This window comes from Anomaloglossus baeobatrachus, chromosome 6, assembly GCF_048569485.1.
Source record: "Anomaloglossus baeobatrachus isolate aAnoBae1 chromosome 6, aAnoBae1.hap1, whole genome shotgun sequence".
In the NCBI taxonomy this organism is placed as follows: Eukaryota; Metazoa; Chordata; class Amphibia; order Anura; family Aromobatidae; genus Anomaloglossus; species Anomaloglossus baeobatrachus.
The window spans coordinates 438,642,976-438,658,593 of NC_134358.1; the positions used below are offsets into that span (position 1 = coordinate 438,642,976).

Below are 15,618 nucleotides of genomic sequence, written 5' to 3' on the forward strand. Positions count from 1 at the left end.
TGCAATGCCCCTAAAATTCCACGGGGGAACACTATTCTCCTTAAGGAGACTTTGCAAGCCAGTCTGGCTGCCAGGTAAGGGGACTTATAGCTGCAATGCCCCTCTGGGAAATATTCAAATTGTCTCTCCAGTAAAGGAGACAAACTCTAGCACAGCGCCACCTATTGGAAGTAGCGATCCTAAAAGTCACAAGTGGATTTTTGACAATCCTTTGCAATATGACTCAGGATATATAAGCCAGATCAGAATCCCAATTTGCAGACACGGTGTTTCGGGGTGCTTGCCCCTCGTCAGTGCAAAGTATGGGGGTGTCTGATCTGGCTCATGAGAAAGCTATGTGGGGACCACGGGGGAACACTATTCTCCTTAAGGAGACTTTGCAAGCCAGTCTGGCTGCCAGGTAAGGGGACTTATAGCTGCAATGCCCCTAAAATTCCACGGGGGAACACTATTCTCCTTAAGGAGACTTTGCAAGCCAGTCTGGCTGCCAGGTAAGGGGACTTATAGCTGCAATGCCCCTCTGGGAAATATTCAAATTGTCTCTCCAGTAAAGGAGACAAACTCTAGCACAGCGCCACCTATTGGAAGTAGCGATCCTAAAAGTCACAAGTGGATTTTTGACAATCCTTTGCAATATGACTCAGGATATATAAGCCAGATCAGAATCCCAATTTGCAGACACGGTGTTTCGGGGTGCTTGCCCCTCGTCAGTGCAAAGTATGGGGGTGTCTGATCTGGCTCATGAGAAAGCTATGTGGGGACCACGGGGGAACACTATTCTCCTTAAGGAGACTTTGCAAGCCAGTCTGGCTGCCAGGTAAGGGGACTTATAGCTGCAATGCCCCTAAAATTCCACGGGGGAACACTATTCTCCTTAAGGAGACTTTGCAAGCCAGTCTGGCTGCCAGGTAAGGGGACTTATAGCTGCAATGCCCCTCTGGGAAATATTCAAATTGTCTCTCCAGTAAAGGAGACAAACTCTAGCACAGCGCCACCTATTGGAAGTAGCGATCCTAAAAGTCACAAGTGGATTTTTGACAATCCTTTGCAATATGACTCAGGATATATAAGCCAGATCAGAATCCCAATTTGCAGACACGGTGTTTCGGGGTGCTTGCCCCTCGTCAGTGCAAAGTATGGGGGTGTCTGATCTGGCTCATGAGAAAGCTATGTGGGGACCACGGGGGAACACTATTCTCCTTAAGGAGACTTTGCAAGCCAGTCTGGCTGCCAGGTAAGGGGACTTATAGCTGCAATGCCCCTAAAATTCCACGGGGGAACACTATTCTCCTTAAGGAGACTTTGCAAGCCAGTCTGGCTGCCAGGTAAGGGGACTTATAGCTGCAATGCCCCTCTGGGAAATATTCAAATTGTCTCTCCAGTAAAGGAGACAAACTCTAGCACAGCGCCACCTATTGGAAGTAGCGATCCTAAAAGTCACAAGTGGATTTTTGACAATCCTTTGCAATATGACTCAGGATATATAAGCCAGATCAGAATCCCAATTTGCAGACACGGTGTTTCGGGGTGCTTGCCCCTCGTCAGTGCAAAGTATGGGGGTGTCTGATCTGGCTCATGAGAAAGCTATGTGGGGACCACGGGGGAACACTATTCTCCTTAAGGAGACTTTGCAAGCCAGTCTGGCTGCCAGGTAAGGGGACTTATAGCTGCAATGCCCCTAAAATTCCACGGGGGAACACTATTCTCCTTAAGGAGACTTTGCAAGCCAGTCTGGCTGCCAGGTAAGGGGACTTATAGCTGCAATGCCCCTCTGGGAAATATTCAAATTGTCTCTCCAGTAAAGGAGACAAACTCTAGCACAGCGCCACCTATTGGAAGTAGCGATCCTAAAAGTCACAAGTGGATTTTTGACAATCCTTTGCAATATGACTCAGGATATATAAGCCAGATCAGAATCCCAATTTGCAGACACGGTGTTTCGGGGTGCTTGCCCCTCGTCAGTGCAAAGTATGGGGGTGTCTGATCTGGCTCATGAGAAAGCTATGTGGGGACCACGGGGGAACACTATTCTCCTTAAGGAGACTTTGCAAGCCAGTCTGGCTGCCAGGTAAGGGGACTTATAGCTGCAATGCCCCTAAAATTCCACGGGGGAACACTATTCTCCTTAAGGAGACTTTGCAAGCCAGTCTGGCTGCCAGGTAAGGGGACTTATAGCTGCAATGCCCCTCTGGGAAATATTCAAATTGTCTCTCCAGTAAAGGAGACAAACTCTAGCACAGCGCCACCTATTGGAAGTAGCGATCCTAAAAGTCACAAGTGGATTTTTGACAATCCTTTGCAATATGACTCAGGATATATAAGCCAGATCAGAATCCCAATTTGCAGACACGGTGTTTCGGGGTGCTTGCCCCTCGTCAGTGCAAAGTATGGGGGTGTCTGATCTGGCTCATGAGAAAGCTATGTGGGGACCACGGGGGAACACTATTCTCCTTAAGGAGACTTTGCAAGCCAGTCTGGCTGCCAGGTAAGGGGACTTATAGCTGCAATGCCCCTAAAATTCCACGGGGGAACACTATTCTCCTTAAGGAGACTTTGCAAGCCAGTCTGGCTGCCAGGTAAGGGGACTTATAGCTGCAATGCCCCTCTGGGAAATATTCAAATTGTCTCTCCAGTAAAGGAGACAAACTCTAGCACAGCGCCACCTATTGGAAGTAGCGATCCTAAAAGTCACAAGTGGATTTTTGACAATCCTTTGCAATATGACTCAGGATATATAAGCCAGATCAGAATCCCAATTTGCAGACACGGTGTTTCGGGGTGCTTGCCCCTCGTCAGTGCAAAGTATGGGGGTGTCTGATCTGGCTCATGAGAAAGCTATGTGGGGACCACGGGGGAACACTATTCTCCTTAAGGAGACTTTGCAAGCCAGTCTGGCTGCCAGGTAAGGGGACTTATAGCTGCAATGCCCCTAAAATTCCACGGGGGAACACTATTCTCCTTAAGGAGACTTTGCAAGCCAGTCTGGCTGCCAGGTAAGGGGACTTATAGCTGCAATGCCCCTCTGGGAAATATTCAAATTGTCTCTCCAGTAAAGGAGACAAACTCTAGCACAGCGCCACCTATTGGAAGTAGCGATCCTAAAAGTCACAAGTGGATTTTTGACAATCCTTTGCAATATGACTCAGGATATATAAGCCAGATCAGAATCCCAATTTGCAGACACGGTGTTTCGGGGTGCTTGCCCCTCGTCAGTGCAAAGTATGGGGGTGTCTGATCTGGCTCATGAGAAAGCTATGTGGGGACCACGGGGGAACACTATTCTCCTTAAGGAGACTTTGCAAGCCAGTCTGGCTGCCAGGTAAGGGGACTTATAGCTGCAATGCCCCTAAAATTCCACGGGGGAACACTATTCTCCTTAAGGAGACTTTGCAAGCCAGTCTGGCTGCCAGGTAAGGGGACTTATAGCTGCAATGCCCCTCTGGGAAATATTCAAATTGTCTCTCCAGTAAAGGAGACAAACTCTAGCACAGCGCCACCTATTGGAAGTAGCGATCCTAAAAGTCACAAGTGGATTTTTGACAATCCTTTGCAATATGACTCAGGATATATAAGCCAGATCAGAATCCCAATTTGCAGACACGGTGTTTCGGGGTGCTTGCCCCTCGTCAGTGCAAAGTATGGGGGTGTCTGATCTGGCTCATGAGAAAGCTATGTGGGGACCACGGGGGAACACTATTCTCCTTAAGGAGACTTTGCAAGCCAGTCTGGCTGCCAGGTAAGGGGACTTATAGCTGCAATGCCCCTAAAATTCCACGGGGGAACACTATTCTCCTTAAGGAGACTTTGCAAGCCAGTCTGGCTGCCAGGTAAGGGGACTTATAGCTGCAATGCCCCTCTGGGAAATATTCAAATTGTCTCTCCAGTAAAGGAGACAAACTCTAGCACAGCGCCACCTATTGGAAGTAGCGATCCTAAAAGTCACAAGTGGATTTTTGACAATCCTTTGCAATATGACTCAGGATATATAAGCCAGATCAGAATCCCAATTTGCAGACACGGTGTTTCGGGGTGCTTGCCCCTCGTCAGTGCAAAGTATGGGGGTGTCTGATCTGGCTCATGAGAAAGCTATGTGGGGACCACGGGGGAACACTATTCTCCTTAAGGAGACTTTGCAAGCCAGTCTGGCTGCCAGGTAAGGGGACTTATAGCTGCAATGCCCCTAAAATTCCACGGGGGAACACTATTCTCCTTAAGGAGACTTTGCAAGCCAGTCTGGCTGCCAGGTAAGGGGACTTATAGCTGCAATGCCCCTCTGGGAAATATTCAAATTGTCTCTCCAGTAAAGGAGACAAACTCTAGCACAGCGCCACCTATTGGAAGTAGCGATCCTAAAAGTCACAAGTGGATTTTTGACAATCCTTTGCAATATGACTCAGGATATATAAGCCAGATCAGAATCCCAATTTGCAGACACGGTGTTTCGGGGTGCTTGCCCCTCGTCAGTGCAAAGTATGGGGGTGTCTGATCTGGCTCATGAGAAAGCTATGTGGGGACCACGGGGGAACACTATTCTCCTTAAGGAGACTTTGCAAGCCAGTCTGGCTGCCAGGTAAGGGGACTTATAGCTGCAATGCCCCTAAAATTCCACGGGGGAACACTATTCTCCTTAAGGAGACTTTGCAAGCCAGTCTGGCTGCCAGGTAAGGGGACTTATAGCTGCAATGCCCCTCTGGGAAATATTCAAATTGTCTCTCCAGTAAAGGAGACAAACTCTAGCACAGCGCCACCTATTGGAAGTAGCGATCCTAAAAGTCACAAGTGGATTTTTGACAATCCTTTGCAATATGACTCAGGATATATAAGCCAGATCAGAATCCCAATTTGCAGACACGGTGTTTCGGGGTGCTTGCCCCTCGTCAGTGCAAAGTATGGGGGTGTCTGATCTGGCTCATGAGAAAGCTATGTGGGGACCACGGGGGAACACTATTCTCCTTAAGGAGACTTTGCAAGCCAGTCTGGCTGCCAGGTAAGGGGACTTATAGCTGCAAAGAAACCAGCTCACATGAGGACTGCCCCAGGAAAGGAAGACCAAAAGTCACCTCTGCTGAGGAGGATAAGTGTATCCGAGTCACCAGCCTCAGAAATCGCAGGTTAACAGCAGCTCAGATTAGAGACCAGGTAAATGCCACAGAGTTCTAGCAGCAGACACATCTCTAGAACAACTGTTAAGAGGAGACTTTGTGCAGCAGGCCTTCATGGTAAAATAGCTGCTAGGAAACCACTGCTAAGGACAGGCAACAAGCAGGAGAGACTTGTTTGGGCTAAAGAACACAAGGAATGGACATTAGACCAGTGGAAATCTGTGCTTTGGTCTGATGAGTCCAAATTTTTGAAATCTTTGGATCTAACCACCGTGTCTTTGTGCGACGCAGAGAAGGTGAATGGATGGACTCTACATGCCTGGTTCCCACCCTGAAGCATGGAGGAGGAGGTGTGATGGTGTGGGGGTGCTTTGCTGGTGACACTGTTGGGGATTTATTCAAAATTGAAGGCATACTGAACCAGCATGGCTACCACAGCATCTTGCAGCGGCATGCTATCCTGTCCGGTTTGCGTTTAGTTGGACCATCATTTATTTTTCAACAGGGTAATGACCCCAAAAACACCTTCAGGCTGTGTAAGGGCTATTTGACTAAGAAGGAGAGTGATGGGGAGCTACGCCAGATGACCTGGTCTCCACAGTCACCAGACCTGAACCCAATCAAGATGGTTTGGGGTGAGCTGGACCGCAGAGAGAAGGCAAAAGGGCCAACAAGTGCTAAGCATCTCTGGGAACTCCTTCAAGACTGTTGGAAGACCATTTCCGGTGACTACCTCTTGAAGCTCATCAAGACAATGCTAAGAGTGTGCAAAGCAGTAATCAAAGCAAAAGGTGGCTACTTTGCAGAACCTAGAATATGAGACATATTTTCAGTTGCTTCACACTTTTTTGTTAAGTATTTCATTCCACATGTGTTAATTCATAGTTTTGATGCCTGCACTGTGAATCTACAATTTTTAGAGTCCTGAAAATAAAGAAAACTCTTTAAATGAGAAGGTGTGTCCAAACTTTTGGTCTGTACTGTATATATATATACTGTATATCTAATATATAAAGCTGAATGTGTGTATGTATGTACGTGTGTATGTCTGGGATTGGCATCTGCACCGTCGCAGCTACAGCCACAAAATTTTGCACATTCACACGTCTGGATCCCGAGAGCGTCATAAGCTATGTTGTGAGGCGAAATTTTAACCCCGCGCGTTCCAATTTACCAATCAATTTTGCCCCTATCTACATAATGGGGAAAAAGTGAAACGAAAAGTGTATCCGCACCGTCGCATTTACAATCACGAAATTTTGCACAGACACCTCATGTGACCCAGGGAACGTAGTAGACTATATTTTGACAGGAAAATGTAACCCCGCGCTTTACAGTTACTCTCCAAAAAACATGGCTCCATTAAAGTAAATGGAGCCTGGAACTACAGTTTATTAGTAGGAGCTGTGATTGGTTTATATAGGAACAAAAGACATTCTTAATATAAGAAGCTTATATGTGAGGTAATAAGATGTCAGTGGGGAGATGGATAGAGAGAGACAGACCGGGAAAGAGACAGACCGGGAAAGAGACAGACCGGGAAAGAGACAGACCGGGAAAGAGACAGACCGGGAAAGAGACAGACCGGGAAAGAGACAGACCGGGAAAGAGACAGACCGGGAAAGAGACAGACCGGGAAAGAGACAGACCGGGAAAGAGACAGACCGGGAAAGAGACAGACCGGGAAAGAGACAGACCGGGAAAGAGACAGACCGGGAAAGAGACAGACCGGGAAAGAGACAGACCGGGAAAGAGACAGACCGGGAAAGAGACAGACAGACAGGCAGACAGGGAAAGAGAAAGACATGAAAAGACACAGACAAAGAGACGGGGAGACAGACGGGGAAACAGAAAGGCCTGGGAAAGAGACAGACCTAGAAAGAGACAGATGGGGAAAGAAACAGAGCGATAGAGACAGACAAAAAAAAGAGACAGGCAGACGGGAAAGAGACAGACCGGGAAAGAGACAGACCGGGAAAGAGACAGACCGGGAAAGAGACAGACCGGGAAAGAGACAGACCGGGAAAGAGACAGACCGGGAAAGAGACAGACCGGGAAAGAGACAGACCGGGAAAGAGACAGACCGGGAAAGAGACAGACCGGGAAAGAGACAGACCGGGAAAGAGACAGACGGAGCACATTACTTGGACAATTTAGTTAAATCTGTGTGGAATATCTGTGGTGTTGAAATATATGTTGTGAAATGCTTCTATTAGCTTAGTTTTTGCCTTTTAATAATTACATTTCTATCTATTTGTTTTGTGTTGTTTGTGTGCAGAATACATTTTTGTTAATACATTCTATTTTGTTAACAATAGTTATTAACCCAGGCCAAGCCGGGTAGTACAGCTAGTTATATATATATATATATATATATATATATATATATATATATATACACACACACACACACACACAAACACATGTATGTATATATATATATTAAAATAAAAACTTCTCCACCTTCTCCTTTCTAATCACCCATGAGAAAAAGACAGCAATTTTTTATATATATATATAATAAATTGCCGTCTTTTTCTCATGGGCGATTAGAAAGGAGAAGGTGGAGAAGTTTTTATTTTAATTTATTTATTTTAAATATGAGAAAATCTGATTACAATTGGACCAAACTCAAAACACTGAAACCACGGATGAAACTCAGTCCATTTTCTACAGTGTGAATACAATTGACAGATGAATGCGTTCAAACAGTGATTTTTCTAGATCAAACATTTAATATTTTACTCTGCCCAAACAAATTTTTCTCTTTTCGCCTACCATAAACTGGAAGACAGCCATACTACCATCATTAAACACTGGAAGCTCTGAGAGGGCACTAAATTACAGCGCACACTTGTAGGTTTTTGATGCAACTTTAACATTTAATCCTAAAACAGTTGACTTTTTTGTTTTTAAATTTCTCTTATTAGATCATTGACAATTAGAGAGAAAGAACTGTGCAGCTATACATTAAGGCACAGCTCACTCCATAGCAGGAAGCTGAACAGGATGGGCACATCACTACACGCTTCTCCAGCTGCCAGCACTTGTCAGTCAAATCAGTGACGGGGACGGGAACAGGGAGGGAGAAAACTGTGCAGCTGCCATGTTCTATATAGGATAAGGCAGAGAACCTCACTAGGAATTTGTCTATATATCTGTCTGAAGGATCAAATTACACCTGCTGCCTAAAAAAAAAAGTCAAGGAATAGGGTCGGGGAAGAAACTAATGGAAGAGGGATGGGGCAGGAGAATTGAAAAAAAACCTCACTATATTAGGAACAGTATATTAATTTAAGACTATTCTTACAATATTCATTGTATGTGATAAATACTTTATTTTTAGAATATGGAGTGTGATGATTGCAATGATACAGATTTTGTCTAATTTTTAATTATTTCTAATATTTTAAATAATTTTACATTTTTATTTTCTTGTCTAACTGACTAGCAAGACCATAGTTTGATCACTCCTATGTAATACATTGCAGTACCTCCTGCTAATATTACCCAATTAGGCTCTGTCTCGTACAGGTCTAGAAGTGTACAAAGATGGCAGACTTGAAGTCCTTAATGTTACCGTGATTACAGCACCTTATGATGATGTTAAAGGGGTGGCAATAGGGTTCAAAGTCATTCTAACTTATTAGATACCACAAGTGACATTGACTATTATAACTAAGGAGTTAGGGTATGTGCTCACAATCAGGACCTTTTGCGTCCTAGATGTGGTGGGTACACGAGTCTCCTCCGCAGGAGACTTCAGCTGCATCCGGGATCAGGCAGTTGTGGTCTCTAGCTGTGTTCTCCCTGCAGAGAACGCTTGTGTTTCTGCAGCTAAGAATTGACTTGCTGCGTCTCGGGAAGCTGCTTTTGCTGCGGGAAAAATAAGCACAGTGGGCATGGCATTTCTAGAAATCCCATCCACTGTGCTTGTACTGTACAACACAGAGTTTTGGGTGCAGTGAAAACAAAACACTTTGCGTCCAAGACACTGTGAACCCTGATCGTGGGCACAAAGCCTACTTTACACGCTGCAACATCGCTAACGATTGCTAGTGATGTCGAGCGCGATAGCTCCCGCCCCCGCCGCTTGTGCGACATTTGGTGCTCGCTGCCGTAGCGAACATACCTGGTCAGCGACGTCGCTGTGACCGCCGAACAATCCCTCCCTCAAGGGGGAGGTGCGTTCGGCGTCATAGCGACGTCACTGCGGCGTCAATAAGCAGGCGGCCAATAGAAGCGGAGGGGCAGAGATGAGCGGGACGTAACATCCCGTCCACCTCCTTCCTTCCGCATTGCCGGTGGACGCAGGTAAGGAGATGTTCGTCGCTCCCGCGGTGTCACACACAGAGATGTGTGATGCCGCAGCAACGACGAACAACATCATACCAGTGGCAGCAGCGATATTAAAGACATGAACGACATGTCAACAATCACCGTTTTGGAACGATTTTGCAATCGTTGATCATCGCTCTTTGGTGTTACATGCTGCGATGTCGCTACCAGCGCCGGATGTGCGTCACTAACGTCGTGACCCCGACGATATATCGGTAGCGATGTCGCAGCGTGTAAAGTACCCCTTAGACAAGAAAGGGTTCTCAGTACCCTCCTCTCCCGGTCACTGTCTGTTACAGCGGACCCTTCCTGTGATGCAACGCGTGTAGAATAGTTTACAGAAATGGTTCAGAGGAGGACGCTGTGTCTTGGCAATCCTGTACAGCCCCATTATATACCCCGCCATGCTATTTGATATACATGAAACAATGGGATGAGGTATGACAAAAGTATTGCAAACGTTCAGTGCCAGTAAATGAGATATATATAGTTGTACAGCAATAGGAATTTTTATGTGAGCTGAAAAGTCGAAGAAAAGGAATAAAATAAATATTACGATGGAACGTTTAGTATATACTACTGCTACTGTACACAAAGAGAGCTGTACTACTATATTATTGTGTCCAAACTTATCCACTGCGGCCGTGACAGAGACAAGAGGCTTTACAAGTGATATCAAGAGTAACAGGTAACAAGCAAACAATAGCATACCATGAAAAAAAAAAATAGCAAAAATAAATAAATAAATAAATAAAATTGAAAAAAGCATTACAACACAAGTTAAATAATAGTGCCTAATGTAATCTAAATTGTCCTACACGGCAACATAGTGGCTAAGCTGACTCTGCAACATACACACACTCTTGGGCTATTTTAAGTGAGGTGTTCTGTTGTGTAAGCGATATGTGTATATACGGCACACACAGCAAAGTGATCTCACTGCCTGCAGAAGAGCCGAGGAACTGAGCCATCAGGAGACGCTCACATAATGCATGCTAGGCACAACCACCGGACATGATCGACAACTGCTGCACATGAAGGCTCAAACAAAGGAGCGATGTCTGTTCATTAATAGGAAAACTACGCTTTCCACCTACAACTTAGAGTGATATTGGATTCAAGTTTTGTAGTATATTGACATGCTGTGCAAAGGATTTACTCAGGGATGGAAAAATGGTGCAAAGTAGGAACACTTTAAAGCACCACTCCAGCATTTGTTTTAGCTCTGGAGTGGCGCTTTAAAAGTAAGCTCCCTGCCCCTATTATTATACTCACCTTCCAGCGGCTTCACCTTTTACCAATGCTACTCCGGTCCTGCGGTACCATCTTGTGATTAACTTCTGACTGTCCAGAAGTCAGAAGTTACGTTACAAGCTCACAATGCATCTCTATGAGAGCCAGAACGAGGCAAGAACGAGGCTCTCAGACTTGTATTATGTTGTGACCTCCAGCAAACACAAGAGTTGCCGGCACATCACAAATTACCAGAGAGCGGAGGCAAAAGAAGATAAAGCCACCAGAAGATGGGGCAGGGGACTTTCATTTATAGCGCCACCCCAGCAGTGCAATAAAAAAAAAAAAAACAGCTGTATTAGTTATTTCAAAATAGCAGTGTTAATAGCTAATTTTTATCAATTTGCAAAATGAATGACAAAAGAGCAATCTAAATCAGATCAATATTTGATGTGACCACCCTTTGTCTTGAGAATATCAAATATTCAATTCTTTGAGGTATATTTGCACACGGAGTTGAGGGACCTCAGCATCTTGCAGAACTAGCCACAGATCTTCCGTGGATGTAGGCTTGCACAGATCTTTCTGTCCTTTTATGTAATCGAACACCGGATCTTAGGATCGGGCTTTGTAGGGGCTATATTATCATTTTGAGGACTTTTTGCTCTTAAGTACGGTGAAGATACATCTTAAAAGGGCTATCAGGGACTATTGTATTTACTATGGGCCTAAGAACAAATAGGTCAATATTACTGTAAACGTTAAAAACATAAGGTGCTTAGTTAGCGCGCTTTCTGATCAAAAAGAGTGCAAAATCCATCCAACCACATCAAAGTGCACCTTTTACCATGAATGGACCCTAATCACTAAATGTCCTACCTCTTCATATGCCAAACCAGCCTCATCTGAATGGGAAGTGAAAAGGAGACCAGGCATAGCTCGCATGTTAATTTAACGTAGCCCCAGCAATCCCAAAAAGTGGGGTTCTGAAGAGCCCTGTGTGAATTGGGTGGAGGGTGGTCATGTGTACTGCTGCTCCATTCATTCCAATGGAAGTGCCAAAGACCAACCGGGCATAGTGCTCATCTACATCCTGGGCGTGGTAGTGCACATGATCCACCACCTCCACCAGGACTGCTGGGGGTCATGGCAGTCGTGCAAAATTAATGCACTGACATGCTCCAAAATTAGCTTTTTTTGTTTTAATAGTAAAACTAGCGCAATTAATTTGATAACATCCCCCCTTAGACCAAGTTCACACATTTCGTATTTGCAGCGAGGATCTCTCATCGCAAATCCAAAGTAATTTACAGTACAATACAAGTGAATGGTTTTGTCTGCAAATCAAGTGTCTGGTTTGGCTTTTTATCCTAAGTCATATGGCAAGGCTTGATACTGACTTTTAGGACTGCTATTCCCCAGTGGGTGGCACTAGAGCTCTACTCCTCTTCCTCTCTGACGTAAATATTTGCATATTACATTGGAGCATTCAGCATCAGAAACGCTGGGTCTTGGCATGAATGTGGGTATTACACTGACACGTACCACCCAATTAAACAATGCTCTAAACCAGACCTGGGCAAGGGGCGGCCCGCGGGCCACATCCGGCCTGCCTACTCTCTGTGACCGGCCAGCCTGGTTCAGGGCGTCCTTGCTGGCCGGTCAGTGATGAGGGCAATCTGACCTGTTGTCCGGAGCACCAGGCTCCGGGAGTCCCGTGGTCAGATTGCCCTCATCACACGCTGCGTGTCGGGCAGGGAACAGAGGACAGATCCTGCAGCGCCGCAGTGCAGGCAGCGGAACGCAGGAATCTCTCCTCTGTTCCCTGGCCGACACTTTTCTCTGTGACACACGTGCGCCCCGATATCGTCAGTACGGCGCGCGTGTGTCATTTGAAAAGTTCCCACCCGGCAGGAGAAGAAGCTGCAGCAGCCGGGGCCCGTATGGAGAGAAGCAGCGGCGGGGGCCTCCTAGGAATAAAGCATCGGCGCAGCCTGGGCATGTAAAAGAGAAGCCGCTCAGCGGGGGGCTCGTACGGAGGTGCCTGAGGAGGGGACAATAAGAAGAGAGAGGTGAGTGGTTACTAGTAACCTGCAGGGAAAATGGGGGGCGGCGGGGGGAAGGGGGGTAACTGTTGACAAATATTTGGGGTGTAGTGTTGTAGTATATGGGAATGTAGTTTTACAGGTGTGGTATATGGGGGGGTGTGGTGTAGTATAATACAGGTGTATATAGGGGTGTAGTGGTGTAGTATAATACAGGTGTATATAGGGATGTAGTGGTGTAGTATAATACAGGTGTATATAGGGGTGTAGTGGTGTAGTATAATACAGGTGTATATAGGGGTGTGGTGGTGTAGTATAATACAGGTGTATATAGGGGTTTAGTATAATACCGGTGTATATAGGGGTGCAGTATAATACAAGTGTAGTATATAGGGGTGTAGTGATGTAGGTTAATACAGGTGTAGTATAGTGTGATGTAGTATGTGTATATAGGGGTGTAGTGATGCAGTATATAGTGGTATAGTATATAGAGGTGTAGTTTATTACGGGTGTAGTGTATAGGGATGTATATTACAGGTGTAGTATGCGGCGGGTGTAGTGATGTAGTATATGGGGATTGTGTGTGTATGTATGTATACAATGTGTGTATGTGTATATATATTATATACACACACAGTATATATATATATATATATATATATATATATATGCGCGTGTTTGTGTGTCTGTATGTATTTGTATATATATATATATATATATATATATATATATATACACACATTATATATATATATATATATATATATATATATATATATATATATATATATATGTGTGTGTGTGTGTGTGTGTGTGTGTGTGTAGAACCGAGTTAATTATATTAGTTTTATGTGCAAAAGAGAATAGTCAGGGCACTGTTCCACACCATATATTGCAAAAATAGTCCTATTCCAGGCTGAAAAACCTCATGCTCTGTGGTGCCATTGATGTAACAGAGTTTATAAACATCCAAGTGGTTGAGAAAAAAACATCAGGCACTCACCAGAGTTTGCTTGTGCAGGTTTCTAATTTATTCGTGCAGGTTACATGCTCATGGGGTGGAGGGGAGGGAGCGGACGCTATACACGTCCAACGACGACGGCCGTTTCGCACCTGTATGGTGCTTCAGCTGGTCTAGCTGAAGCACCAGACAGGTGCGAAACGGCCGTCGTCGTTGGACGTGTATAGCGTCCGCTCCCTCCCCTCCACCCCATGCACATGTAACCTGCACGAATAAATTAGAAACCTGCACAAGCAAACTCTGGTGATTGCCTGATGTTTTTTTCTCAACCACTTGGTTAATTATATTAGTCCTGCCCTCTAAAACCATCCCAATTTCTCATGCGGCCCCATGGGAAAATTAATTGCCCGTCCCTGCTCTAAACTAAGTACAATTACAAAAAAAGAGAGTGAGTGCAGTCAGTCATTTTGTCTAAATTAAGTACAGCCCTTAATGTATCAGAGCTCCTTAGGCCAGGGTCACACTTGCGTGTGATTCGTGCGAGTATCGGATCGCACTGCCAGGACCGGCCACGGCTCTCCTGACAGGAGCAGGTAATCATCATAGAAATACATACAGCGGAGCTGCTCCTGCCAGAAGAGAAGCCAGCTGGTCCGGACAGTGCGATCCGATACTCGCACAAGTCACATGCAAGTGTGACTCCAGCCTTAGTGGCAAAATACTCTTTCAGCAGTATATGTTCTGCCACACCGCAGGAATTGACTGAGGAACAAGATAAAGAGTTGAGGGTTCTGAGGTGGCCTGTAAAATTCCTTACATGTGTTAGTCGGTGCGGCTCCTGCTCCTCAGACATGAACCGATCAGTCACAACAGAATTCTGAAGTCTGCAGCTCCTAATTGTTGTAAATCGGATTGTGCCTAAAACATTATCTGTCAGTCTTCAAATAATGTCCCAAAACAAACAGTCTGCAATCTGTGTACTGTACTTACCTGACGTAAAAGCTTTAAATCATACATGACAAAGGCTATGTAGAACAATGATGCAAAACAATTTACAATGTTGAACTGCAAAATACAAAAGAAAAGAAAAACAGCAATTAGAGACAAATTGTACATAAAATCTCATGTAGTAAAGGTACCGTCACACATAACGAGATCACTAGCGAGATCGTCACGGTTTCTGTGATGCAGTAGCGATCTCGTTATGTGTGACACCTATCAGCGGTCAGGCCCCTGCTGTGAGATCTCTAGTCGTTGCAGAATCATTCAGGCCATTATCTTCAAAGGCGATGTCCTGCTGGGCAGGACACATCGCTGTGTTTGACGCTGTGTGACAGGGTCACAGTGACTGCTGAGATCGTTATACAGGTCGCTACTGCGACCTGTATTGTTCCTGCATCGCTGGTAAGATCTGACTGTGTGACATCTCATCAGTGACCTCCCAGCGACTTACCTGCGATCCCTATCAGGTCGCATCGTTTTCGGGATCGTTGGTAAGTCATTGTGTGTGACTGGGCCTTAAGACTCATCAGTGTGTAAATACATGTCAAAGATTAATTAGCAATACTCAAAAATACTTTCTGCATAAGTAGTTAATGAGAGGTGACACTCCATCTATAAACAAGCCACGTGCTCCAATTGGGCTGAGACCGAACACTCTTGAAAATCCTTTAGTGCCCATTGCTGTGTCCTGGACGCTGCGGGTCCTGACCTGCGGGGACGCGAGTCTTCTCCACAAACCGCAGCTGCTCGTGCCCACCATCCGGACTTGGGCAGTTGTGGTCTCTCTCCTGTTCTCCCTGCTGAGAACGCTTGCGACCAAGCAGCAAACAATTGACCTGCTGCAGCTCGGGAAGCCGCACCACAGGCCAGTTTACATTGCGGGTCGTACACGCACAGTGGGTATGGGATTTCTAGAAATCCCATTCACTATGCTTGT

At 45.4% G+C, this 15,618-nt stretch overlaps 1 protein-coding gene across 1 annotated transcript in view; it reads right to left on the reverse strand.

The window, feature by feature from the left end:
- ANO10 (anoctamin 10) overlaps positions 1 to 15,618 on the reverse strand; it is a 473,406-nt gene that overhangs the window by 372,208 nt on the left and 85,580 nt on the right. The window contains exon 8 of the mRNA XM_075315233.1: positions 14,670 to 14,744. Within this exon, the coding sequence (XP_075171348.1) occupies positions 14,670 to 14,744 (75 nt within the window). The remainder of the gene's footprint in view (positions 1 to 14,669; positions 14,745 to 15,618) is intronic.